Source organism: Melanerpes formicivorus, unplaced genomic scaffold, assembly GCF_026170545.1.
Source record: "Melanerpes formicivorus ecotype bairdi unplaced genomic scaffold, bMelFor1.0.p_v2 SCAF_16, whole genome shotgun sequence".
In the NCBI taxonomy this organism is placed as follows: Eukaryota; Metazoa; Chordata; class Aves; order Piciformes; family Picidae; genus Melanerpes; species Melanerpes formicivorus.
This window is the reverse complement of record NW_027142368.1, coordinates 14,565,538-14,592,178: the sequence shown is the minus strand read 5'-3', so window position 1 is coordinate 14,592,178 and position 26,641 is coordinate 14,565,538. Positions and strand designations below refer to the sequence as shown.

The 26,641-nt window shown below is 53.2% G+C and overlaps 1 protein-coding gene across 2 annotated transcripts; it reads right to left on the bottom strand.

Annotated features, from left to right (window-relative positions):
* IGF2 (insulin like growth factor 2) lies at window positions 1-23,329 on the bottom strand. 2 transcript variants are annotated; one of them, XM_068148383.1, is made up of 4 exons: window positions 23,311-23,329; window positions 13,010-13,154; window positions 4,071-4,237; window positions 1-3,183 (listed from the first exon to the last, which is right to left on the bottom strand). In XM_068148383.1, exons 2-4 carry the CDS (start codon window positions 13,143-13,145, stop codon window positions 2,941-2,943), a joined length of 546 nt encoding a protein of 181 aa, XP_068004484.1. In that variant the 5' UTR covers window positions 13,146-13,154; window positions 23,311-23,329; the 3' UTR covers window positions 1-2,940. The 2 variants fall into 2 exon arrangements, with proteins under 2 accessions (XP_068004484.1, XP_068004483.1); XM_068148382.1 differs by lacking the exon at window positions 23,311-23,329 and adding an exon at window positions 20,917-21,597.
* Window positions 23,330-26,641: the final 3,312 nt, after the last annotated feature.

Here is a 26,641-nt window from a genome sequence, read left to right as displayed (position 1 = left end):
TGGTTAACAGAGTGTCCCCATTTTTATTAGCAAGTGAGAGTATATCATAGGGAGATGTAATTGATTCCCCCCCTTTTTTATGGTTCCTAGACAGATAATATATATTGGTTTAAAACCAACCTATTTTACAGCCCCCCCTCTGCCCACCTCTCCAACCCATCCCCTCACCCAGTCCTGACCCTCAAGCCACGGATTTGCCTTTTCCCCACCCCTATCCCATGCAGGAGGTCCCTGCCCCGATGCAGCCTTCCTCATCCTCAGCCCAACGGGAGGAAGGGTGGGGGGACACGGGGCAGGGATGAGGGGTGGCCAGCGAGAAGGACACAAAGGGCAAGAGAAGGAAAAGGAGGTGGTGGAGCATGGAGCTGGTGCTTCTGCAGGGGCTGGGGCTGCCCACCCACCCGCTCAGCCGCTCGCTGGAGTGCCAGCATAGGCGGCAGGGCAGGGTGGAAGCAGTGGGTCCCCAGCCAGGGGGGTGGAGGGTGGACGTTGCGGGGGGGAGGGAAGGAGGGGCTGTGCAGAAGCAGGGCCTGGAGTTGTACCCGGCCAAACACCTTCAGCCTTTCAACACCGTTGTGCCTCTTAGAGCAGGTCCCTTGGAGTCTAAAGGGTGGTGGTTTTGCGGGTTTGTTGGCTTGGTTTGCTTTATTTGGCCTTTCGCTTTTGCTGGTTTTTTTGTGTTGTTTTGTGTTTGGTTGTTTGTTTTTTTTTTTCTCCTGACCAACAACAACAACAACCCCCCCCAAAAAAAAATTACAAAATAAAATCAAAATAAAAGGAGGGAGGGAGGGAGGAGGAGGGGGGGGGGAGGAAAAGCAAAAAGGATGTGTGTGGATGTACTTCTGTGTGTGCGTGCATCTGTGTACATGAGTAACAGCCAGCTAAGCTCAGATGGTCATGACCAAGCTAGATTTCATCAGAAGAGGGAAAAAAAAGAACAACACATTGATCACACTTTTCCTAAAACGAAAAGCTACAGAGAAAAACAACAACAACAGCAACAACAACAACCACCAAAGAGAAAATAATTTCAAGTTCAGTATTCTCTACCTCCTCCTTCCCCTCCCTTCCCTTCCCTTCCCCCCTCCCCCCCCACTCCTCCCCCTTTGCTATTTCTGGGTTGGGGTTTGGTTTTTTTGGGGTTTTGGGTTTTCTTTTGCTTTTCTTGCTTTCTGTGTTTTGTGTTTTGATTTCTCTTTCCCTCTTCCAACTCGCTTTAGCACCATAACACATTGGAAACATTACAACCCCGCTTCAGATACTACACAAAATGTCCCATAAAAATAGTGCTTTTTTTTTTCTTGTTGTTATTCTCTTTTTTTCCCCTCCCCCCTCCTTTTATTTTTTTTCTTCTTTTTTTTCCTTCTTTTTTTTCCTTCTATTTTTTTTCCTTTTTTTTCCTTCCTTTTTTTTTTGTTTGCCAAAAAAGTTACATAATATATTATATATATAAATCAACTAAATCCGTGGCAAATGTGCAATGCAGACGCCTCCTCCATTTAAAGTGAGCAGCAGCTCACTTATTTTCTTTTTTTTTTTCCTTTTTTTCCCTTTTTTTCTTTTTTCCTTTTTAATTTTTTTCTTTTTTTCCTTTTTTCCCTTTTTTTTCTTTTTTTTTCCTTCTTTTTCCTTTTTTTCCTTTTTTTTTTCCTTTTATTTCATTTTTTTTCTTTTGCTTTATTTTTTCCTTTTGTTTCACTTTTTTCCTTTTGTTTCATTTTTTCCTTTTGTTTCATTTTTTTCCTTCATTTTGTTCTTTCGTTTTTCTTTTCCTTGCATTTTTTCCTCCTTTCCCCTTCTCCTTTTTTTTATTTTTTTTTAAATTATTTTTTTCTTCTCCCTTTCTCTCTCTTTCCTCTTCCCCTCTTTCTTCCTCTCTCTCCCTCTCTCCCCTCTTCCTCTCTCTCTCTCAATGACTTCAAAAACAGCCAAAAAAGAAAAGGTGCAAGTCGATTTGGAATCTTGTAATGGAAGCACATAACAACAACAACAACAACAACCAACAAACAACAACAACAAAAAATAAACCCACACCAAAAAAAAAGTATGCAAATTGGGGCGGGGGGGAGGGGGGATGGGGGCTCCTCAGAACTTCTTTCTCAGGTGAAGGTTTTGTTTGTTTGGGGTTTTTTTTGTTTGTTTGTTTGTTTTCTTTCAAAGGTGCAAAAAGGAAGTTATTACAATAAAAAACGAACCAAGAAAACCAACCAACAACAACAACAAAATTGAAACAAATGGATCAAAAACCAAAAGATGATGAAGAAGAAGAAGAAGAAGAAGAAAAGAGTGGGGTGGGGAATGAGGTGGCAAAAAAAAAACTTCTATTCCTCGACATTTCTCCCCATTTTTAATGACCTTTTCTTGTTTTTCACTTTATTGTCAAGAAAGACACGGAATGGACTCTTCTTCTTGAGATGAAAAAAAAAAAAGAAAACCCAAAAAAAAAAAGATTAAAAAGGAATTTTTTACTTCAGATCCATTTTTTCCACCACCCCCCCCCCCCCTCTTGCTCACTGTTTTGTCTTCGGGCGTTGGCACCCTGGGGTGGGGTAGGGATGTCGCGCAGTGCCCGGCAGCAAAAAAAACCATGAAGTCCAAGTGCCAAACTGTCCCTTTTGCAAGTACAGGCTTGGAAATGCTGGGGGCACGAAACAGGCCTGGGGAAAACAACAAAATGAAACAACCCTCCCCCCCCACCCCGAAAGGATGATGCCGCGGGAGCGACGCTGCTCGGTGCCGCCGCCGCCGCCACCGCCGCCATCCCCTTCTTGCTGTGTCAGTTGTTTGGTTGGGGCCGGAGCGGCGTGAGGGTTACCCCCCACCCCCGTCGCCCCGCTTCTCGGCTCGGCGGCCCCAGGGACGGAGGGGCTCGGGGGTCGGGTTGTGCCAGTCCTCCGGCCCTCCCCCGGGAGATCAAAAATCGAGACGGCCGCTCAGGGTTCATTTTTGGGGGCCGGCGGTTTCCGGGGAGGCTCTCGCTGCCGGGGGCCGCTGGCTGGGCAGGGAGATGAGGGGACGGTGCAGAGCCTTGGCTTCCTCGGCCGCTTGCAGCCCCTCCGCCTGCCACCGGTACTGGCGAGCCCGCAGGATGCCGGGCACCTCCCGCTGCAGCCGCTGCGAGCTCTTCTTCTGCCACACGTCGTACTTGGAGTACTTGGCGTGAGAGGGCTTCTGGAAGCTCTCCTGCAAAGGGAAGGGGTAACAAGGTCAGCCTGTGGCTTGGACAGGAGCACGCTGCGCTGGGTTAGGAACTGGCTGGAGGGCCGAGCCCCAGAGAGTGGTGGTGAAGAGTACCACATCCAGCTGGCAGCCAGTCACTAGTGGTGTCCCCCAGGTCAGCCTCCTTGCAAGCCTGCCTGCCCTCCATATGGAGGTTCATGGGATCATAGAATGGTAGGGACCTCTGGAGATCATCTAGTCCAAACCCTCTGCTAATGCAGGATCACCTAGATCAGGTTGCACAGGACCACGTCCAGGCAGGCCTTGAAGTCTCCAGAGGGGAGGGGTGCTTAAAAGGAAATTTTGGAGATCATCCACTCCAACCCCTCTGCTAAAGCAGGCACCCACAGCAGCTTGCCCAGGATCACAGTGCCCAGGTGGGTTTAGAATCTCCCCAGAGATTCCACCTCTCTGGGCAGCTTGCTCCAGTGCTCTGTCATCCTCAAAGTACAAAAGCTCTCCTTAAGTTCAAGTGAAACCTACTGTGCTCTAGTTTGTTCATCTCTTTGAGCTCCATCTGTCCCATGGAAGCATTGTCCCATGCCTGGAAACACTCCAAGTTCAGGCTGGAGTAGGCTCTGAGCAACCTGCTCTAGTTGCAGGTGTCCCTGCTCACTGCAGGGAGGCTTGGACTATCTGACCTTTAAAGGCTATTTCCAACCCAAACCAGTCTATAGTTCCATGACCCAACCCACCCCTGCTCCCCTACCTTATTAAAAGATGACTTTCTGCAAGACATTTGGCATGAGTGGTAAACAGTGGCCATCTCTCAAAGGCCCTTGCAGCTGAAGTTTGTTCTCTCCCACCCATGGCCTTCCCATCTCTTGCCCTTGATTTTGGAGAGGCCATACCTTGCTGAGTGCAGGCAGACCTGCCAAGGAGGTGGCGGAGAGGTCGCGCTCCGACTTGACGGACTTGGCACAGTAGGTTTCCAGCAGAGCCAGGTCACAGCTCCGGAAGCAGCACTCCTCCACGATTCCCCGGTTGATCCGCCGGTTATTTCGCCCCACCGGTCTACCTGCAACAGCAGAGACCTTGCTGTTAGCCACCAACATGGTCTGGACCCTCTCCTCCCTTCCACAGCACCTTGCAGGCACCCCTCCATCGGCCACCAGAGACTGGTTGGTCGATGCTCCTCAAAACCAGGAGGGCTTCTCCCAAACCAACCAACACACACCCACGAACTGGGGGAGTTTCACATTAAGACTGTCCCAAACATCCAGCCAGGAGACTCTGGGCATGGGAAACACTGAAAGCGAGCAGTGGAAGCACAATGCCCAACACTGCTCATCATGCCACACCAAGCCCCCACATCCTAGTCAGCCTGTAGGAGCACACAAAATGGTCCACACTGGCCCTGTGCGTAACTCAAGATCCCTGAAACTGTGGTCTGATGTTGTGCCAGGGGAGATTTAGACTGGATATTAGGAAGAAAATTCCTTAGTGGAGGAGATGTCAGGCATTGGAACAGGGTGCCCAGGGAGGTGGTGGAGTCATCATGTCAGGAGGTGTTCAAGAAACCTGTGGACATAGCTCTTCAGGACATGGTTTAATGTCCATGGTGGGGTTAGGCTGATGGTTGGACTCAATGATCTTAGAGGTCTTTTGCAACCCAAACAATTCTATGATTCTACAAATGCTGTTGATACCAACTGAGTTCTCCAAGTGTTCATGGCACCAATGAAAGATACTTGACAGGGGGGCAGTTTCTTCCCTCCTCTACCCCCAGCACAGTTAGCCTTTGTGGGCACAGCTAAGGTGAGGATGCTCGAGTCTAGCCCAGCTGCCAGCCTGGACCAATGACAGTGACCATCTCCAGTGCTGGTCCTGGCGAGCAGGTTTCATTAGAGAGAAGCAGCACAGAACTGCAGCTGCCAGCCTCCCTCTGCTGGGTCAAGGCTCAGGCAGGTGAAGTGAACCAAAGGCAGCTAAATTCTACCAGATGGGACAGCTCTGAGACAGCTGCAGATAGAACACAGGCTCCTGCCCCTGCCAAGAACAGCTATTAAACTTAATCTTTTAATAAGGGCTCCTCTCCCCTTTCTGCCAGCAGAAGGATGCAAAAGCCCAAGCTTGGTGCAGCAAAGCCCAAGTGCTTTTCATACCACTGCTCAATGACAACCAAAGCCCTCCAGAGGAGAAGTTTGCATCAGTTTGACTGCTTGCCCTTCCCCTCTTGAAATAAAAGAGGAGGAGGAAATTTGAATTCCTGAAGCAAAAGAAGTTTGCTTGGGAACTGCAACTTCCAAAGCACAAACCAGCCCAAAGTGAAAGGAGCTTGCTCCTCTGCACTTCTGCAGGTGGAATGGTGCACACTGATGCTGTGGTGGGGTCTGCAGCGTGAGGAACTGATCCCAGTGCAAGGTGCTCCAAGGGAGGGGCAGCAGGGGCCAGCACCTTGCAAACAGGATCCAGTGCAGCATCCCAGCCAGGAGAATTTGAGCATGGGAAAAACTGGAAGTGAGTGGTGGAAGCACAATGCCCAACTCTGACCATCACGCCATGCTGAGCACCCCACCAGCCTGTGGCAACACACAAAACTGTCCACAGTGGCCCTGTGTGTGACCCACCATCCCCTGCCCACACTCTGGATGGAGCAGGTGAGCAAGTATTTAGCTCTGGTGAAGATTTGAGGGCCCTGGCTTGCAAGGTGCTGGCCAATTTGAGTACTGCATTCAGTTTTGGGCCCCTCACTACAAGAAGGACATTGGGTGTCCTGGAATGGATCCAGAGAAGGGGAACAAAGCTGATAAAGGGTCTGGAGAACAGGTCTTGTGAGGAGCAGCTGAGGAAACTGGGGTTTAGTGCGGAGAAAAGGAGGCTGAGGGGGAGACCTTTTGGCTCTCTACAACTCCCTGAAAGGAGGTTAGAGCAAGGTGGGGGTTGGTCACACCTCCCAAGTAACAAGTGATATGATGGGAGGAAATGACCTCAGGTTGCACCAGGGGAGGTTTAAGTTGGACATTAGAAGAAACTTCCTTCCCAGGGAGGTGGTTGAATCCCCTTCCTTGGAGAGGTTTAGGAGATGCAGAGCTGTGGTGCTGAGAGACACGGTTTGGCACCACACTTGGCAGTTAGATAATGGTTGGACTCAATAAACTTAAAGGTCTTTCCCTCCAAAATGACTTTATTATATGATGCTAATTTCCCTAGGGGTGTCTCCCAGGAGGATGCCTACCCAAAGTGCCTTGGCACAAAGTGCAGAGCGCAGGAGTCCTCTGTGCATGAAAAGCACAGACATGAAAATCAGGCCCAGACACGCAATGCAAACATGCGTGTGCAGCACAGCCCCTGTGTGCAGTGCTGGCTTGAAAAACCCCGTGACCCCACCTCCCCTTGAGCTCTGCCACAGCCCCCAGCAGCACAGCACCTGCTCCCTGTTCCCAGCATTAAGAGCTCTCTGCTCCATGATGGTCCGTTGCCACCACACTCTGAGGTCCCAAGAGCAAACATAACATCAGGGTGCAGGACGCTGCGACAGATGACTGTTACCAGGCAGCCCACCCAGGAGTTGCTTCAAAAGCTCTATTTCAGTGAATAGTAGGGGTTGGAAGTGACCTTTGAAGATCATCTGGTCCAATCCTCCACCTCTGTTTTCCACATTCATTCCCTCCTGTGCCACCACCCTCCTTTTCCTTTTTCTCTGGGAAAATTTCAGGCATGTAGGTGAAAACGATGGTTTCCTCTTGGGAAAGACTCGAGGTTAATTTTTACTCTATAAGTATTTGTGGCCAATAACCACACTGGACAGAGCCCTCCTTTTAAAGGCAGGGCAGGTGTGTTGGGTGCCCACAGCCCTACAAGTGATATGGATGCAGGCAATCCAGGCAGTGAAACCTAAGGATTGCCTTGGTGAGAGGAGCCAGCTTGAGGCCACCTTCATGTTGCCCTCTATACTCATATGATATCCAGGGAGGTCTATGGCAGATACACACTGCCACCAACACTCCACACCACAGATGGCCCTTGCTCACAACCTATCAACCCCAGTGCCCAAACCTGCATGTGAAGCAGGATGCTGAAGCATGGGGCTGCTCCAGAGGGGAATCCTGAGCATGGGTAGAAGGAGAGACTGGAAGGGAAAGAGACAATATTCAAGTCCCCCCCTCTTGCTAGCACATCCCCAGAGGGCTGTGTTCACACTCCCGCTGAACAGAAGGTTGCACAAGTGACGACACATGCAGTGCGGGGAGAAGTTGAGGGTTTGAAAGGTTACATGTCTCCTCTCAAAGGGAGAAGCTGCCCACTTGCAGTGTTCTGTGTTTGTTTGGAAAGAAGAGGGAAGGGGAAAAAAGCAGCAAGCAAAGTGGGACCACTGTTGCCTCCTGGCTATCAAGGGCGCTTTGCTGCACGGGACTGCGTGGGAAGGTCACAGTGTCCCAGGTGCAGCGGGGAGCTCCTGGAAGGGACAACCGCAGTGGCAAGGTCCCTTCCTCCCTGCTTGCTCACTGCCCAGCTGGCGAGGACACTCACGGTCCTGGCCCCAGCATGCTGCCCTTTCTCTCTTGCATAAAGCTGCTGTGTGGCATTGCCGTTCCCCTCGCTGGCTGTGCCGCCCCGGTCCGATAGGACACATCTCCCATTACATAATTGTCCGTACGGATCTCTCCCAGTGCCAACACAATCCTCTGTGGGAGAGTTACTTCAGGAAAAAAAAACAGGCAAACATAACAAACAGGGATTTAGACCCAGAAAGTACTTGGAGATAATGAGCCAGGGGTGAGACGCCAGAACACTGCTGGTCAGCAGCCCTATCTCTGCTGACCTGGATTGGGAAAAGTGTTTGTTCCATAACACGGCTTACGCACGGACTAAAGGTTGAGTTTCCTGGCTTTTGCCCATGGGTGGCATCTTGCTTCACCACCACTGCCAAACCCAGGGAGGACTTTGCCACGCAGTCCCTCACCCGCTGGGGAGAGCTGTGCAGGCTGAGGCACCGCTGGGCCACGCGAGCCGCTTCCCATCGCAGCCATGGCCACCTCCCCCCCCCCCCCCCCGAGGAAATGTGCTTCCGCTGGGCCTCTGATGAATGAGAGCTGTGCTCTCTGCTCCCCAGACTGCTCTCCACCAAAACCTCCCACGGCTCTGCTGCAGAGCCAAGCCCCGGGATGTAAAGCTTGGTGACGTAAAGCCTGGTGATGTAAGGCCTGGTGATGTAAGGCCTAGGGACTAAAGCTTGGGGTTGTAAAGCATGGTGATGTAAAGCTCAGTGATGTAAAGCTTGGGGATGTAAAGCTTGGTGACACAAAGCTCAGTGATGTAAAGCCTGGGGACATAAAGCTCAGCGATGTGAAGCTTGGGGACGTACAGCCCGGTGATGCAAAGCCTGGCAATGCAAAGCTCAGCAGTGCAAAGTCTTCCACCTGCCTGGGATTATTCCCTTCTGGCAGCAGACTATCCTGACAGGGAGAAGCTGGGCATCCCAGCAGTGGTGCAAAGCCAAACCAACTCCTGGAGGAACCCAGAGGTCATGTACCTGCAGCTCATCTATGCCTCCACAACAGAGGTGTTGGCACTGGCCAGGGAAGGACAAGAGGGTCCCCTCCCTGGCATCGCCATCCCATTGTTCCGGGCTCCCCACCCTTGCCAGGATGCTGCAGGGAGGGTGCAGAGTGCCGATGCCACCCTGGCTGGGTCCCCTCCGCTGCGGTCAATCAGGCGGCAAGCCGAGTGGAAGGGGACTTTGGGTGTAAACAGTCCCCGCGCCCCTGTCGCAGGAATGTCAGGAGCAACAAGGGGGCCTTTGTGCGGCACCGGGCCCCGTCCCAGTGCCCCCAGCCTGGCCCTCCCCCACCCCGGCACCGCACTTTCCCCCCTGCTTTTTCCTAGTATTATTCGGAGGAGCGGCGGGCGCACAAGAATGTGCCCTGTCAGCACAAGCGGCTGCAAAGAGCTAAATTCTTATCAGCTGTTGGAAAGGAGGAAACAGGAGCTGTTGTTTACAGAGAAGCCTGAACCCTCTCCCCCTGCAGCCCCTTCTCCCCTCCCCACCAGCACTGCATGACAGCGACTTTGAGGCTGGGGCTTCACCTCAACCTGTCCCACTTTTTTCCCCTGCTCAAGGTTGTGCTCAGCATCCCTCCACAGGCTGTAGCTGGGTACCAGGGAGCAGGGAGAGAGGTCTCAACCTTGTTGAGGACCATGGTGGGATGCCACCACTTTGCCAGCACCCGCAGGTCAACCCCAAAAGCTTCAAAAGTCATGGAGGGAAGGAACCACAGCAGAGATGGAGAGCAAAGCATGAATGGCTCTACCTGCAGTTTGTCCAGGCACCCCCTGGGAGGTGAGGATGAGGAAACTAACCCTTGGCATTTGGCACACATCACCGTGCCCACCCTGTGTCCCATGACCAGGTGACCACAGCACGGCCACCTCCTGTCTCAGCTGGTGCAGCTCTTTAGTAGCCCCAGCTCTTAGAGGCAGCTTTGGCATCCTCACCCCAAGCACCTGCAAGCCACGATGCCTCCAAGGGCACCTGGGGGCTGGGACTCACTTCCCATGCCAGTGGATGGGTGGGCACCCTGGTTATCAGGGGCTGCACCCTCCTCTGCCTAGGCTGCCAGATGCTGGGGTGTGAAACCTGCTCAGCACGCTGCACGGATGCAGACAGCGCTGTTTGAACCAGCTTCACTTGCTAAGTTCTCCCTTCCAAGAGCAGAGCATTGATTAAGTACTCAACCACTGCTGCAGCAGAAAACCAGCAGCGGATTTCCACGCCACTTTGGGGTTTTCTATGATTACCAGTTGGATACTTACACCAAGCCCTCCCCAGATGCCAAAGATGACCAAAGTAATTTACCTCCCTACGAACGACTGCGTGAGTGCAACTTACTCAGCAGGTCACACATCCCAGGCTGAGAAGAGCTCATCACAATCCCAAGCCTGAACCTATGAGCATGCAACATAAGCATGGCCTATCGAGCCTATATCACAGAATCACCAAGGTTGGAAGAGACCTCAAAGATTATCAAGTCCAACCTGTCACCAGTGTAGTCAGGAGGGTTTAGGAGTGAAGATGAAGAGGGTCAGGAGAATTAATCACTTTATGAGGTCAGCTGATGCAGGTAGATGGAAGAAAACCCAATGAGGTGAGCCAGGGAAGTCCAAACCCTTCAATCAGGTACAGCCACCACCCAAACATCTTCAGCCCTGCAGGGCACAGGGTGGTCAGATACTGAAGAGATGAAAGAAACTCAAGGGAGCTTTGCTTCACCCCCCAGCACCTGGGCTCCCCAGAAAGATTCACAAAGAAGAGTGGTGGGACAGGAGAGGACAGGGGGAGAAAAAGAAAAGGGCAAGGATTCAAGACTCCCTCTGCAAGCAGCAGGCTGGGCACTTGGCACCCAGGGACTTGTCTGCCTCCAAAAAGTGTTTTTATTTTGGCGTGGGCTGCTGGGTTATTTAAGGTGAAAGGAGGTCAGTTTGTCCATAAAACAAAAGCCCCATTCCCTTTCATCCCCAGAGAGGGGGAGGAGGGAAGAGGAGATGATGAGAGGGAGAGGAAGAGGTGTTGGGAGTGGAAGAGGAGTTCACCTCCTCTTTGCACCAGTAGGGCCAGCCCCGGACTCACTGTCTCAGCCAAGCTCCAGTGCAGGGCTCAGTGGCTCAGGAAAGGAGAAGAGGAAGGGCAGCTGTTGTGCCAGCCCTTGCAGCTCAGCAAGAGGAAGGAAGAACACCCAGGGTGTCCCTAAAACTGTCACCTGCACGCAACACAGGGTCAGCCATGAAAACACAGACTCACAGAATGGGTTGGTTGGAAGGGACCTTTTAAGGTCATTTAGTCCAACCCCCTGCAGTCAGCAGGGACATCTGCAACTAGAGCAGGTTGCTCAGAGCCCCAGACAACCTGACCTTGAGTGGTTCCAGGGATGGGGCATGTACCACCGCTCTGGAAAACCTGGGCCAGGCTCTCACCACTCTTGGTGTCAAATATTTCTTCCTTCTCTCCACTCTCAATCTCCCTCATTTAGTTCAAACCATCACCCCTTGTCCTGCCACAACAGGGCCTGCTCAAAAATCTGTCCCCAGCTTTCTTTCTAGCCACTTTAAGTCGTGAAAGGCCACCAGAAGGTCTCCCTGGAGCCTTCTCATCCTGCTGGTCAGTTGGGATGGAGCCACCTACAGCCCAACTACCTGCCTGAAGTTATGCAGTCTAAACCCTGGCTGCTGCTGGAGGTGGGATCACTGTCTCTCACAGACCAACCTCAGCAGGCAGTTTCAGCCAAGTTTGGCTGAGCAACCAGGCTGGGAAGGGGCAACCAGGCTGGGAAGAGACATCCAGGTTGGGAAGGGACATCCAGGTTGGGAAGGGACACAGAAGGTCACTTCCTAACTTTGCAGCAGCCTCTTCCCAGCACAGGCAGACGAGGAGGAGAGATAAGCTTGGCTTTCAATTCCACTGTCCCAGAACACACCTTGTTACTTCACAGTGACTTTTTCATTGCCTTTCTGAAGGCAGAGGCAAGGCTGCCAAATGCACAGCACCACGTGCAGCTGCTACTTCCATCCTCCTCCCTTTGATTTAGTTCTGCATCTCTTCTGTAGTCAGTCATTCTGCAGTTCAGCACAAGGCACAGTGGCTTCCCTCTCCCAAGCAGAGCAGGGGACCAAAAGAGTGTCACACTCAAGGCACCCACCAATTACTGAGCATCCCTCACTACTCGTTTATCCCTCCTCCCTGCTTACCAGCTAAGCCATTGTACTGCTAATGCAAACAGTCCAAAGTCCCAAAGACTCCTGGTGGAAAGCCCACTCCACTCAACTGTCCTGAAGTCACTTTGCACTCTACAGACAAAAAGAAGGCTGCTTTTGGGTTTTTTTGGCAGTAGCTGCATTGCCAAAGGCTAAGTCACCACTCTTCAATGACAGGTTCACCAGCAGGTAGCCAGGAGGCCATAGAACATATTTTGGGAGGAGCTATTGCTGTACCCAAGCCAAGCTTGCCCAGAAAGGTGAGCACTCAGATCCCTCCCTGCTCCCAGGATGCAGCACTTAGGGCATCAAGGTTTAAAAATAAGCCAGGGTCCACATTCAGAAGAGAGCTGGCTGCCAGGGCCCTCAGTGGTTTAATGACTTGCTCATTTTGCTGATGGGCCAACCACCCATTCAACTTTCCCAAGCATCTAATCATAGGATCACAGACTAGTTTGGGTTGCAAGGGACCTTCAAAGGTCATCTGGCCAAATCCCCTCAGAGTCAGCAGGCTGCTCAGGGCCACAAACAACCTAACCTGCAACAGTTCCAGGGATGAGGCATCTGGGCAACCCAGGCCAGCATCTCAACACCCTTAGGATAAAAGACTTCTTCCTTTCATCTTGTCAGAACCTACTTTCCTTCCATTTTAAAACCATCATCCCTTGTCCTTTCAAAACCACTGTCCCCAGCTTTCTGATCATCTCCTTTAAGGACTGAGAGGCCACAAGAAGGTCCCCCCTGGAGCCTTCTCTTCTTCAGGCTAAACAATTCCAACTCTCTCAGCCTGGCCTCACAGCAGAAGGGCTCCAGCTCTCCCATCATTACTGTGGCCTCCTCTGGCCCTGCTCCAGCAGGTCCACATCCCTCCTGAGAAATGCAAGACCCAGTTTCCCTAGGGAACTGGACAGTCCCAAAAGTCAGCATGAGGTGGGTGCAGGTCACCCCAGGGACATCGCTCTTTTCCACTGCTCTCCTGGCTCACCACCATGCTCAAGGCAATCACGAAAGCACCGTGATAGAAACCCCCTCCCAGCCCAGCTCCACTGAAGTGAGGTGTGGGGTGGGAGCAGCAGCCTGCCCCCTGCCCAGCACTTACTGAAGTAGAATCCCCGGTCCCCACAGACGAACTGCAGCGTGTCCACCAGCTCCCCGCCGCACAGGGTCTCCGCCGTGCCGTACGCCGCGGCCGAGTCCAGCGCGGAGGCCAGGAAAGCCAGCAGCAGCAGCAGCATCCTCTGCACCTGGGGATGGAAGGACAGCACTTGTTAGCCTGCTGTGAGGGACCCCTCTCTGCCACCTCTCCCGTACAGCACCTCCAGCCTGCAGCACACCTGGGGTGGGATGTCCGGGCATGTCGGGATGCTGCGGGGGAAGGACCAGCAGTCCTGAGCTGTCCTCATCCCCCCTCTGCTCAGACAGGCTTTGCATTGAAGCAGTTTTCCCATTGGAAGACCACACTTCAGCTGACCTCTGAAAGGCTTTTGTTTCCTCTGCTCTTCCAAGTGTTTATTCCAACTCCCCCCCACACACACTTTTTTACCTGGGAAATCATTCAAATTATTATCAGGAGGTATTTAGAGTCATAGAAATGTTAGGCCTGGAATGAACCTCAAGGCTCAGCCAGTCCCAACCCCTCTGCCATGGCCAGGGACACCTCACACTACAGCAGGTTGCTCACAGCCACAGCCAGCCTGGCTGCAAAAACCTCCAGGGATGAGGCTTCCACCACTTCCCTGCTCCAGTGTCTCACCAAAGTGTCTGAGTTTGTGTTTTCATTCTTGCTGACCAGTTTGCATCCACTCCACCCTACCTCTGAAAGGCTTTTATTTCCTCTGCTCTTCCAATTTTTTACCCCACCCCCCCTATTTTTTTTACCCAGGAAATAATTCAAACGAATATCATCAGGAGGTGTTTGTGTTTTCCTTCCTGCTGACCAGCTTGCAGGCCCTACCTGAAACACTGTTGCCCCAAAGCAGACACAAATGGAGCCTCGACCTGTCCCAGAGCTGCTTTTGAGGAAAGCTGAGTTCTGCCAGGGAGCAGTGGCCTTTGCCCCAGGGCATGCAAGAGCCTGGGGCAATCGAGGGGCAGATTGCACAAGCAGTGTTTGCTGATGAGAGCCGGGACCAAGCAGCCATCCCTCAGGAGCAGAGCAGTCCCGTGGAAAACATGCCTGAGGCATCACCAGGGAAGGGCCAAGGGGATATCAGCTGGTGTGGAGGATTAAAAAAGAAACTCCCTGGATGTTTGCTAACTAACCCAAAGATTTCCCCTGGCTCGGCTCTGGCAAACAGCTTTACCTCCGCGTCAGCTTCTGCAGGTGTAAAGCGAGGCTGCTCTTGCCTCACTGGGTGAGGCAAAGCCCGTGGATGGCTCAAAGAGTTCTAGTCCTTCAGTGATGAGCACCACTGGATGCCTCCAGCCAAGTAACAACGGCAGCCAGACAGGTCACCTCAAAAATGATGAAGGGAAATGTGCCGAACCAGCAGCCAGCTCAGGGGCACCGCTGCATCTCCAGCACAGCCTCCCCTCTTCCCTGCTCTGACTCAACCACCATGCTGGGTTTCACAGCCAGCCTTCCTCACCATAGCATCTGAGCAGCTCGAGAATAATATCAGTTAATGAATATTTCCTCCCCACCCCCGCCCCGGGATGCTGGGAGATGGAGCCGAAGCCCAGGATAGATTAAGTGACTCGCCCAAGGTCACGGGGGAAGTCTGCAGAGCAGTCAGGAAATTAGCCCAGCTCCCCCGGGGGCCCTCTACAGCCCTGACAGCAATAAAGCCACCCTTGCTACCAATTTTTTACTACCACATAGCTCAACCCGTCGCTGCTAGAAATACTCCCTGCTTGCAAGCCCCAGAGCTCTGCCCAGCACTGGGAGCAGCACCAAGAAAAGCCAAGTGGGAGGCTGCAAGAGATGAATGAGTTGCAGAGGGGCATCCCCCTCCCTGCAAGAGCTTTGATGCCCATCTTGCTGACAGAGATCAGCAAGCTGGCAAAACCTCTTCAGGACTCTGGGCAGGAGAGGGAGTAACCCTGGGAACTGAGTGGGTTCACAGCAGCAAGTGGTAGGACCAGAATCAGCTTTTCCAGGAGCAGCAGTTCCTTTGGTGCACTGTGGAGGCTTTGGTCTGTGCTACTCTAGGAGCAGGGGAATGGCTTGGGACTGTGACTGCACCACACTGCCAAGCTGCAGCGTATTGTCACCTCGATTGTTTTATCAAGTGGCCAGCTGGTGTTTACTGGGCCTCACAGCATCACCTTCAGTGCTGGAGTCATGTCCCTGGTGTGGCAGCAGCAGCAGCTGGATCTCCAGCTGAGAGGACATCCATGCTCCTGCTCATTTCCCTTTTTCTTGTTTGAACCTTTCCCCTCTTTTTCTTCCATGCAGTTCCCAGTTGCTGGTGTCCCCAGGGTGCAGGCAGCACTGGCAGCTCATTGCACAGGTGACAGATGTGTGCCAGACAGTGCTGCTGCTGAAGCCACTGATGTGAGACTTCAGGACACACAAATAATCCCCCCCCGCTCCCCATCCCCAGTTAGACTCCTGCTGGCTGTGAGCACTGTGGCTAACAGGGAGGTTATGTGCTGGCCACCCTCAAGCCAGAGCTGGCCCCCCAGAAGAGGCTTGCTTGGTGGCACAAGTGACAAACACCGTTTCTCTTCCATGCTCAGTCCAAAGGAAGGGGTGAGAGGCTCTGAAGCAAGGGGAGAGTGAGGCTTCATTTTTTTGTTGGCAGGGCGATATCTGATGCTGGAGAGACCTGATACCTGGTGTGGAAAAAAACTTGTGCTCCTCAGAAAATACCCACTGCTGCACAACCTGCACAAGGAGCCCCTAGCCGCCTTCCCTGCCTCTGCTGCAAGCTTTCAGGGTGTCCGTGCACCCCAGAACTCCATCCAGGAATTCCCCCTGAAGCCACAAGGACCACCCTGCCTGCTGTCCTGCAGAGCTGGGCTAAGGTGGAGGTGTGCAATGCAATGAAGTGCCCCTTTGCCCAGGCATCATCCACCAGCCCTTCCAACTGCTGTCACCTTGGCGTCTCCCTGCTCCCTCCAGCAGCCCTGTAATGAGAAACCAGGCAGCAAAGCAAAAAGCATCTTTATTTACTACCTGGTGCTGCAGTTTCTATCCAGCTTGCTGGAGCTGCAACCCAACCCAAGCTCTTCCCTCTTGCTTTAGCCCAATTGACCCTGCAGAGGAAAAGCCCCCAGGCTAGACAAGCTGCCAGGGTGCCATCACTGCTTCATTGCATCCTAATGACCTTTCAATTGATCCTTCCTCCCTCCTGCTCCTTCCACACAGGAGAGTCTGCATCTACCCTGCCACAGCTGCCAAAGCCAGTGCTGTTCCCTAAAACTGAGTGGCACAGCTGTGCCACAGCAGGCACAGCCTGGCACAAGCACCATGCACACAGGTAGCATGTCGCTTCAGCTGTCGTGGCCAAATCCTGCTCAGCCTCACAAGTCTAAGCCCTATCAACCCCTCTGAGCCTTCATTCCCTGCTGGAAAGGTGGCACAGCACTGCTTTGGGTTTCTGGTCCAAGCATTAAGACAGGGACTGCCTTCTCCACTGTGGGACAGGAAAACAACTCACACTGACAGCTGGAAAAAACCTCCAGTTTTCCTCTCTCTCAGGTGAGATGTAACAGGTAGAAGGCAGTGTGCATGAAGGTGATGCAAGAGGGATTTCTTGGTTGCACAGGTGACCAGTACCTCCCTGAGGCTTGCTCCTGAAGCTCCTCTTCATAACCTGTGTCTGAAAGCAGCCTTCTCAGCTCAGGAGAGGCTCAGACAAGCCATCAGAGTCCATTCCTGACCTCACCATGACCTGAGAGGGTCTGTTTGGCTCTCCACCCTTCTTGTCCTTCTCTCTGGCTTTCCTCATGTCCTCACAAAGAGCTGCTGGAGCCAGTCTGGCCACCAGTGGGATGCTGATGCTGCCTTGGCACTCGTGTGTGTTCCCTGCAGTCATAGCCAGAGACCTCCAAACCCTCTCAACAGCTCCCATCCAGCTGGGACACACCAAAGGAGCAGCTCTCCTCAGAGTGGCTGTGGCATGCCAGGAGTGAGCCCAAGGGCAGGCCTGCAGCAGAGCCTCAGGCTGTTACAGGATTTATTATATTATTTTTCTTCAGGATTTGCTGCAAAAGTCAGCTGGAATGGCAATTTCTGTCCAGCTGCTGGGGAGCTAGGGTCCAAGAGGCCACAATGTGCTACAAGGCCCAGTTGTCAAATCTCAGAGGACAGCTCAGGCATCCCTTGCATCCAGACTCAAGCTGAGCCAACCAAACCACAGTGCCTCTCTTGGGCAACAAATATCTCCCCAAAAATGGAGCCTAAACCTCCTGTCTGACCTAATTCCTTCTTCAGTCTGGCCTTCATTACAATTTAATATGAACAGAACAACGTAGGAGGGAATTGACAGATGGCCCAGTCTGCAAAATTTGGATCTGGACAGCAAAAGGGAAAAATAAGAAATAAATTTAAAAATAAAATAAAATTGAAGAAGGAGAAGAAAGAAAAAAAAAATACCACTTCTTTGCAGAGCAACACAGCATTGAGAAGACAGCAGGGCAAAAAGTCACCAGCCCCAAAGCAGCGGCGTGCATGCGAGGAGGGGAAAACCCCAGCCCGTGCATCCCAGCCTCCACCACCCTCCCTCCACCCCTCCCAAAAGGCAAGCAGGCAGGCTGCTGTTTCACCACTCCAGGGACAGCCCCTGAGGGATGCTGCTGAGCATCTTATCTCTGGGTGAGCAGCCCCAGGAGAGCAGGGAGCTGATCCGGTTTGGAGCAGGGCTCTCCCGAAGGGGCAGGGCGCGGGCGTGTGCCAGCCTCGCATGTGCCAAGCGAATGCCGCCCCTGCCCACGGCCAACCTCGTGCAGGGCAGCGTGCCACGACGCCCCGAGGTGCCAAGTAGGAAGGCAGGTGCCTTGGCAGCCGAAAAACCACCCCAGAGGCTGCATCTTGGGCAGGGACGAAGGGATGAGGTTGCCCAGCAGCGCTCAAAGGCAGAGGAGCTGCTGCGTGCTGGGCTGCAGAAGAGCCTTCCTGTGCATCTGAAAGAGAAAGGAGGAGACTTCCAACCCACAGCTTGGAAAAAAGCAAGCTCCAAAACACAAAACTTTGGACGGTTGAGCTGTCAGGCGAATCAAAGCAGCCTAGGAGCAGGAGTTTTGCTGTTTAGCTCAGGCTTGGAAAGGAGGAAAAAAAACTAAAGAAAGAAAAAGAAACCCCTCCTGGTTGTTGGCACCTGGCTCGCATGACATTCATATGGCTGAGGTTGGCAATGCTGCCGCTATTTTTAGCCCTGGCTTTTTTGTCTTCACTGCTCATCCCCACCGACAACCCACCCCGCCCTGCGCCGGGGGTCACCTTTCTGCCTGGGGGCGGAGGGGAGGGTGGTGGGGAGCGGCACCTGCCTCCCCTTGCTGTGGGACAAGGGATTGCTGCCGGAGCAGGCAGGCAGCGGAGGGCTGCCCGCACCCCCTGTCTGTCTATACGTGATGCCGCAGCAGCGAGACCTACCAGAGCTGTGGAAAAATCAAGCTGAAAAAGGTGAATGGGGTATTCAGTACCATTTACTCACCCCACTGGGGAGTAAGAATGTATTGCACAAATTTTGGTATGCGGCCCAGAAACATTTGATTTATGGCATAAAAAAAAGGAAATGCAATCTTGCTTAACTCTTCTAAAGACAGCTGGCAGGACCCAGTGAAGGGATTTAAGTCCATTTTAGTAGCCTCACTTAACTCCTTTCTTTATTGTTCCTCTCTCCTTTCTGCATTCCTGTCCAAAACCTGGAGTATATCAGGGAAAGTTAACAGCAAGTTAAGCTGTTAAATCAGAAATTGTGGTGACTGGAGTCTACTGGCAAGTGATATTCCCACAACACGCTGAACTTGCTTTATGTCTTGGCAGAGCAGCTTTAACCCTTTCGGAGCCAAGCTGCAGCCCAAAGACAGATTTCTTCCCCTCCCCGGCGCCTCCCACCTCTCCTGACCCCTCGCACCAACGTGCGGAGGGAGGCCGGGGTCTCCTTGCCCCATTCCAACACACAGCAGCCTGGAGAAGCAAAGACAATCCAAAGAAGGCTCGGAGAGGTCAGTCCCAGGACACGAGCAGGGAGAGGGTGGGCCGCTTATAGTGCTCATATGCGCTGCTGGACACACACCAACTCCTCGGTCCCTCTATAAATAAGACCTCACCTGCTGTGTTTGCTTTATTTAAAAAAAGAGAAGTGGAGAAATGCTTTCCCCCGGCACTCCGTGAGGCAAGCGGGGCTTGTGCCGGGGCCGGTGGGAACCGATGGGCAGCTACGCACCGACACCTCCGGGCTGCCTGCTCAAAGCAGCAAGCAGCCCTCCAGACAGGCTGCAAAACGGATCACCTGTCAGGGGGGAGGGGAAGAAAGGGGGGAGGAAAAACCACCAAACCAGCCCAGGGACACACACGCAGACACATTTTGGCTCTCCAGTTTCATGCGGCGGTGGGAGGGGACCCGCGGGTGTCAAATCTTTTATCCCTTAATGAATTTTCACAGAAGCCGGGGATAGCCCCTTTTGAAAGGCTGAGTGAACTTGTGTGGGTGTCGACAACATGGAGCAAGATTTACAGCTCTGACCCATTCACCTCCACCGAAATTGTCAAGTTGGGTCCAAAACAGCTCAGCAAAGCTCAGTTCAGAAGTGTCAGTCAGTTTTATCCCTCCAGATGTCCTTAGCACAAAGTCACCCTCACAAAACCTCACGACCCAGGCTACTCCACTCCTCTAAATCAAGGCAGGAGGAGGAATAATAACAACAACAAAAAAAACACCAACCCAAAACACAACCCTGCAGGCTGAACCCTGCGAAGCAAAAAGGAAAACCACACACACAACCTGACAACAAATAAACCTAAAGAGAACCAGGCCTTGGCTTCCCGAGCACATCCCAACATCGGGAAGAATGCTACGGACTCTGTATTGGAAGCCTTGACTCAGGGGTTGAAAGCAGCGGTTCTCCCGAGGTGCCTGGTGGAAACCACCCCCACAAACCTTGTTTTTACACTGGATTGCTCCACGCCAGACCTGGCATATCAGAAAAACCCTGCGCAAGGAGCACTGGCTGGGGGTGAGGCAGCCGCAGCTGCTGGTACCGGCAGGCTCAAGCCCACTTTCCCCATGTGCCCCAGTCCCCCACCGCTCAGCAGCGCGGAAACCTTTCCAAGTTGCGTTCTTACCACAATTACTGTGGGGAAAAGCAACTGGGAAGGAACAAGAGAGGAAAAAAAATTAAGAAAGAAAAAAAAAATACACAGAAATCACACAAAAGTCGAAGGCTACATGCCAACCATTAACTCTCGCTCCATTTTGGCTTCGCTCTCTTGTTTTTCCTCGCTGTATTTTTATCCCTCCGGGACCGAACGCACCGCAGTGTTTTGCAGAAGAGAGTTTAATCATCTCCCCCCGCTCTCCCAAGCCTTAGAACTCGCTGTCCCTGCCCCGCTCAGTGCCCGCTCCCAGCCTCTCCTCGCTCACCAAACAACCCGGGGCCGCTCAACCCGCCCTGACCTCGCATAGCCCCGGCTTCGCTCGCGGCCGCGCAAAGTGCGCGCAAACCGCGCTTCCAGCACAAGCCCCACACATATTATGAGTCGTAGCTGGGGGGAGTAGAGGGGGAACAGCGGGTGCGAGCGGACAGGGGGGCTGTCCCTGCCAGCGGGACGCGGAAGAGAGGCGGAGGGGGGACCCCCGGGAACACCCCGCGCACCCCAGCGCGGCGGGGCCGCCCCGCAGCCAGCGGCTGCGCCGGCTCTTGGGGTCCCTCTAGTGACAGCAGAGAGGGACGGCGCGGCTCGGCACAGCACGGCACGGCACAGCACAGCACAGCGCGGCATGCCACGGCTATGCCCGACACGGAGCGGCACGGCGCGGTCGAGCCTGCCCGCCTGTGCCCGTGGTGGGGCAGTGCGGGGCGGCGCGGAGCAACGCGGAACGGAGCGCAGCCGCTTACCTTAGCGCTGCCGGTGCTGCCGCTCTCAACTTCTAGCGGCGTGGGCGCTGGCGGCGGCGGCGACGGGCCGGGGAGGGAGGCGGGGGGCTGCCGGCAGCGCTCGGCCGTCCGTGCCCCGGCGCTGGCCATGCTGCTCGCCTGCCCTGCCAGCGGTCGCGGCTCCGCGTCGCCTTCCCCGCGCCCTGCCTCGCTTCTCCTCCTCCTCGCTTCTCCTTTTTGGTGTGTCAAGTCCCTGCTTGATTTTAGCTGGAGGATGTTATTTTATCACGATCAGGTATTTTGTTATTCTGGAGAGCGAGCGAGCGCTTTCCTTTCCTTTTATTTTCTTCTATTTTCTTTTTTTTTTTTTCCTTTCTTCCTTTCTGTTGTTTTTTTCTTCCCTCTTTTTTTTTTCTTTTCTTCTTTTTTTTCTTCCTTTTCTCCCTTCTTTTTTTTTTTTTTTTTTTCCCTCTATTTCCCACCCTTCTTTTTTCCTTTTTCTCCCTCCCCCCTTATTTTTTTTTTGTGTGTGTTTTCCCTTCTCCTTCTCTCCTGCTTTGGGTGGCTCTCACTTTGGTGTGTACTGGCTGCGTCCCGCTGGCCGGGGCTGAGGGGCCGGCTGCTTGCTTTGAGCCTGGCTGCCCGCTGCTCCCGGCTGCCTGCCCCACGAGCGAGGAGACAGGCAGGGCGCTCCGGCTGCCCCCCTTTTATACCCCCCCAATGGGCATGCTCTGACTTCCCCAGCGAGAACCAGCCCGGCCACGCAGCCAATAATGTTGCAGAGCAGTCTGCAAGTCTAGCCCCCTCTCTTCACTCCCTCCCTTCCTTTCTTCCCTCCTTCTCTCTCGTAACCCTCAGGAGTCCAGCTCGGGGAGGGAAGAGGGGACAGAAAGTTTCTGCCGCACGCTTTCTTCGCCCGGCTGCTCCAGGCTGGGGGGTGTTGACCCACCCCGCCTGGTCCCGGGGAATACGGGGGGATGCACGCATCCTCCGCAGGTGAGGGAAGGAGGTGGGGGTCCGTACCCCGAGCCCCTGCCCCAAATGCTGGGGCGCACCCGCTGAGTGCCTCTCGCTGCGGGATGCCCCAAGCGCTGCGCGGTGAGAAAGGCAATGGGAGGTTGTCCTGCCCGCCCCGCTTACGGGGCTGTGTCTAGGTGTGCACAGGTGTCCGCACCGGCCACCTTGTCCCATGCCAGTCCGCAGACTGCTCCCAGGCAGAGGCACTCAGGGGTGCTGGCCAGTCAGCCATCCTGGGCTCATAGCCTGCCCCTCAGCCCTGTCCCACGTTATGTGCCCCGGCGCAGTCAAGCAAGCTCCCACCTCACTGGAACCGAGATCCCGCGTCCACCCGAGCACGGCCGTGTGGGCAACACGGACAATTCCCTCCCCGGGGCAGCGGCGCTGGGGTTTTGCAGCCCGCAGAACACCAGCAGCAGCGGTTCCACTGCTCCCTGCCGGCTCCAGGACCCCTGCCTTCGAGCCCAAGGGACTTTTCCCAGGCTTGGCCACTGACCGCGCTTCTGCCGCTTAGCCGGTGGCTGCATGAAGCCAGGCTTACCCTCTGCCAAAAAGCTGCCCTTCAAGGCTGCCTCAGGGGAAGGGAACTCCGGTCCCCTTCCAGGGGCACAGACTTGAGCTACCCTCTTTGGAGTGGAACAGAATTTGTTGAGATGGGGCAGCAGACTGGTCCATCTCGGGCAACGCTTGCCGTCGGTAATGGTGTGAAAGTGGAAGGATGCAGCAGCCCTCACCCCAGCATGCAATAAAGATAACTTCTTCCCCCCCACACACACACGTTTGAGCTTTTTTCTTCACCAAAAGGGTCATCAGGCACTAAAGCAAGCTGCCCAGACAAGTGGTGGAGTCACCATTCCTGGAGCTGTTTAGAAGGCATTTGGATAAGGAGCTTAGGGACATGGTCTAACAGTTGTGTACAGGGAGATGTTAGGGTATGGTTGGACTTGATGATCTTAAGTTCTTTTTCCACCAGGCAACTCTATGATTCTTTCAGGGATGGGGGGCTTGGTGCATCTCTGAATAGTCGAAATTGTTCTAAACATGCCCAAGAAACTGTGGACAGGACTTGTGCTTCCTCCCCAAGCTTTGGCCATCCTTCCTCCCCCAGCATCCTTCTGTTCTCAGAGCTGTCCCCTGGGCTATGTCTCTGCGTTTCATTCCCAGCAGAGCTGGTGTCGGAGCTGTGGGCTTTGACCGAACCATCAGCACACCTGGGAGAGCAAGGTGATGCTAAAGAGGGTCTCTGTGCCTGCCACACTCAAACACGGGCATCAAACCTCAGCTCCTACATTGATGTTTAAGCACGTAAAGAAGCAGCCTGGCCATCAAAGAGGTTGACCCAGCATGTGTCAGGGCTTCAGACTTCTCCTAAAAAGGGACATCTCCATCGATGCTTACCTTGGGCTTTAAGAGCTTCCTCAAGACTCCCAGGACTTGGCAAATCCCAGTCGTAAGTCCTCGCAAATCACTCAGCGGATCTGGTCTTCTTAACAAAGAGCGACCACAAAGAGCAAACCACCTTTCCTCCTCGCGAAAAGCAAAAGCCCATCAAAGGAGAGGACCCAACCTTGAAGGGGAGGGGAGGTAAGCAGGGCTGTAAGCTACTGTTAATAGCTGAAGGAGCCCAGCTCCCTTCCCCCAGCTCACCACAAGGACCTCCTGAGAGTAGACAAAAGAAAGCTTGGAGGGGTTAATCTCCCTGAGAAAAACAAGTGATTTTCCAGTAAACAACTGCAATAGCAAACAATGGGGGTGAAAAATAGCGATCATAAAAAAGTCTGCTCGGAGGAAGAGGCGACCCAGTAAGAGAGGTGTCCCTCCGGCTGGGAGGGAAAAACAAGGCAGCACTTTGGTGAAGCTTCAGCAGCAGCAACAGCAGCAGCAGCAGCAGCAACAGCAGCAGCAACAGCAGCAGCAACAGCAGCAAAATAAACCCCACAAGTTGCCACTGGATCTACTTGTGTTTGTGCCTTTTGATCTTTTAATTGCTTCTTAGTTATCCTTCAGTGCAAATAAATAGTGCATTGTGTCAAGAAAGAGGAGGGGGGCGGGGAAGGGAAGAAAGAGACACAAAAGAAAGAGCTGTCGCCCAGAAGAGAAAAGGAACAGGTTCTTTCCCCCCACCTTTAAAAGTGAATATATCCGTGTTTGGTGGGGGGGAAGAAGGGGGAGAAGGGGATAGGATTAGAAATCAAAGCGAAATGGGAGAGAACCACATTAAGCCTTGGGCATCCTTACAGTAGGAAGAAAAGAGGGAGGTGGTAAAAGCCTCTGGGAGTTTATTCGGTGAGTTATGAGAGGATCCGTGAGTGTAATATCGTTAAAGGTCAGCCTAAACCTAATTTAAACTGGGGATGTGTGACCTCCGCCCTTCATTTAATACAGTCATAAGGAACATTACACTGCAGATAGCTGGAACAATAGCTGCCTCCACCCCAAACTTCAGCCCCGGGCACTGCCTGCAAGGCGAGCAGGAGGAGGACCAGCAAAGCCAAGGACGTGGCTAACCTGAGGATGGGGAGGAAGAAAGAGAGGGAGGGGGAGGAAGAAAGAGAGGGAGGGGGAGGAAGAAAGAGAGGGAGGGGGAGGCATCTGGACCACAGCACTGACCACCAAGGATCTTCCAAAACCACAGCATCCAAGGAAGAATTTTGGGTTGAAAAGGGCAGCAGCAAAGCATCACCTGAAACCATGGGAAATGCCATAAAAATCCCCCCTCCCTGTGTCTCGTGTTTGCCTGATCTCCCAGCACGGGTTAGGACAGACGTTGTGGGCTCCTGGTAAATTCTCAGGGAGGCAGGAGAACCTCACAAAGCAAAGTCAGGCAGAGCAAGGTGAAACTAAATGAACCTAAACCGGGAGCTGGGATAAAAGCGACGTCTGAAAGGTGTCCTGAACTGACCAGGAGGTGACCAGGGAAACCTCTGCCGCTGTGGTGGCTGTGGAAGGTCCAGGCAGACTGCAAAGCCTCCTGACAGCGCTGCCCATCTCAGCTGATCAAAGCGGCTCCTGGGTGGCCACCAACATGTGGCGATAGGCCAAAAAGCTTTCCAGGGAAAGGGGGGAAAGTAGGGAAGCCTGAGGCAGCCTGGACCTTCCAGGCAGGGATGTGAGCTTCAGCAAAGGCAGAGGAATGTAAATAGCTGCAGAAACGCTGTGGTGAAGGGCCAGGGTGTTAGCCATGCTGCCAGGGAGCCAAGCCAAGCAGATACCTTCAGGGAAGGGGACACTGACATGACTTTTCCCTTCCTCACCACCTATAATCCAAAGAAGGGAGAGGTCACTTAATCCCAGCCCAACCAAGACACCCTGTGATGCTTCTTTGGCTTATTTCACACAGGGCAAGGTGAACAGAAAGGGAGGTTGAGGTGCATGGTTCAGGTGCTGTGCACACAGCCAAGGTGTCCTAGTTTGTGAAGCACCTTGTGGGCTCTCACAGATCAAGAGTGAGGACAGCCAGGAGGAATAAGACTGCTGTATGAAGTCTCCAACGGATTAGGGCATGAGATCATAGAAGTGTTAAGGTTGGAAGGGACCTCAAGGAGCAGCCAGTTCCAACCCCCCTGCCATGGCCAGGGACACCTCACACCACAGCAGGTTGCTCACAGCCACATCCAACATGGCCTTCAAAACCTCCAGGGATGAGGTTTCCACCACCTTCCTGGGCAACCTGTGCCAGTCTCTCACCACCCTCCTGGGGAGCAACTTCTTCCTGACATCCAACCTGAATCTACCCATTTCTAGATTTGTTCCATTCCCCCCAGTCCTATCACTCCCTGACGCCCTCAAAAGTCCCTCCCCAGATGACACAACAGTGAGAGTAAGCCATGGATTTGAGTCTCCTGTCATTGAAGAGAAGGAGAAAAAGTCATCCCCGGTGAGAACAGAGAGTGATGAGGCAGAGTCCTATATACAGCTGTGTGATGGCAGAGGAGAGTAATCACTCTTGGCCCAGAGCACTTTTCAGTGGCTTTAAGAAAGTGATACCTTTTGTTTTGTACAGCCCAGGAACCTGGCAATAACACCGTGTCCTTGAATGCTGCTAAAATATATCGATCCTGGGGCACACTAAACTGTTGGAACCAGAGAGATTCATTGGCAAAAGAGGATGTGATATATGAAAGGTCCCCGCCTGAAATTGAAGTCAAAGAACTTAAGAGCAGGAAAAATAATTCACCTGGGGCCCTTGGTCAACAAGGAGCAAACCTGAGCAGAGGCTTGGGTGGGGAAAAACATTTCAGGGACATGCTCTCAGCCCAGAGGGTCTCTGCTGCAGGAGTGCTATATGGGCAGGGGAAAAGCTGGATGTCCTTAGCCCTCAGCAAAGGACTTTTCAGAGCTGAAGAAAGTCTCTTGTAGCAACCCCTGCCTGGGTTTGCTGATGCCTTGAAGCAGCCATTGGGTTTAGCTGTTCAGAAGGGGTGCTGGCAGACGCATCCTGAGGACCTGGAAGGTGCTGAGCACAGTAAAAGTGAAGTTATCCCAGGTTAAGTTGCTGTAATGTGCCAGAGAAATTAGTGACAGGGAGAACAGGCACAAGTGTTGTCAGCCCTGTTTATGTGGAGGACAAACTCCACACCTCTTTTTGAGGTCTGGACAGACTTGGTCCTCCTGGAGTGTCTTCTAAAATCCACCATTCCCAGTGATTGGAGAAATGCTCCAGCCTGAGGGAGCAGAGGCTGTGGGAAGGAGGGCATGGGGGTAGGGAGGTGTCACTGTGGTGCAAGGT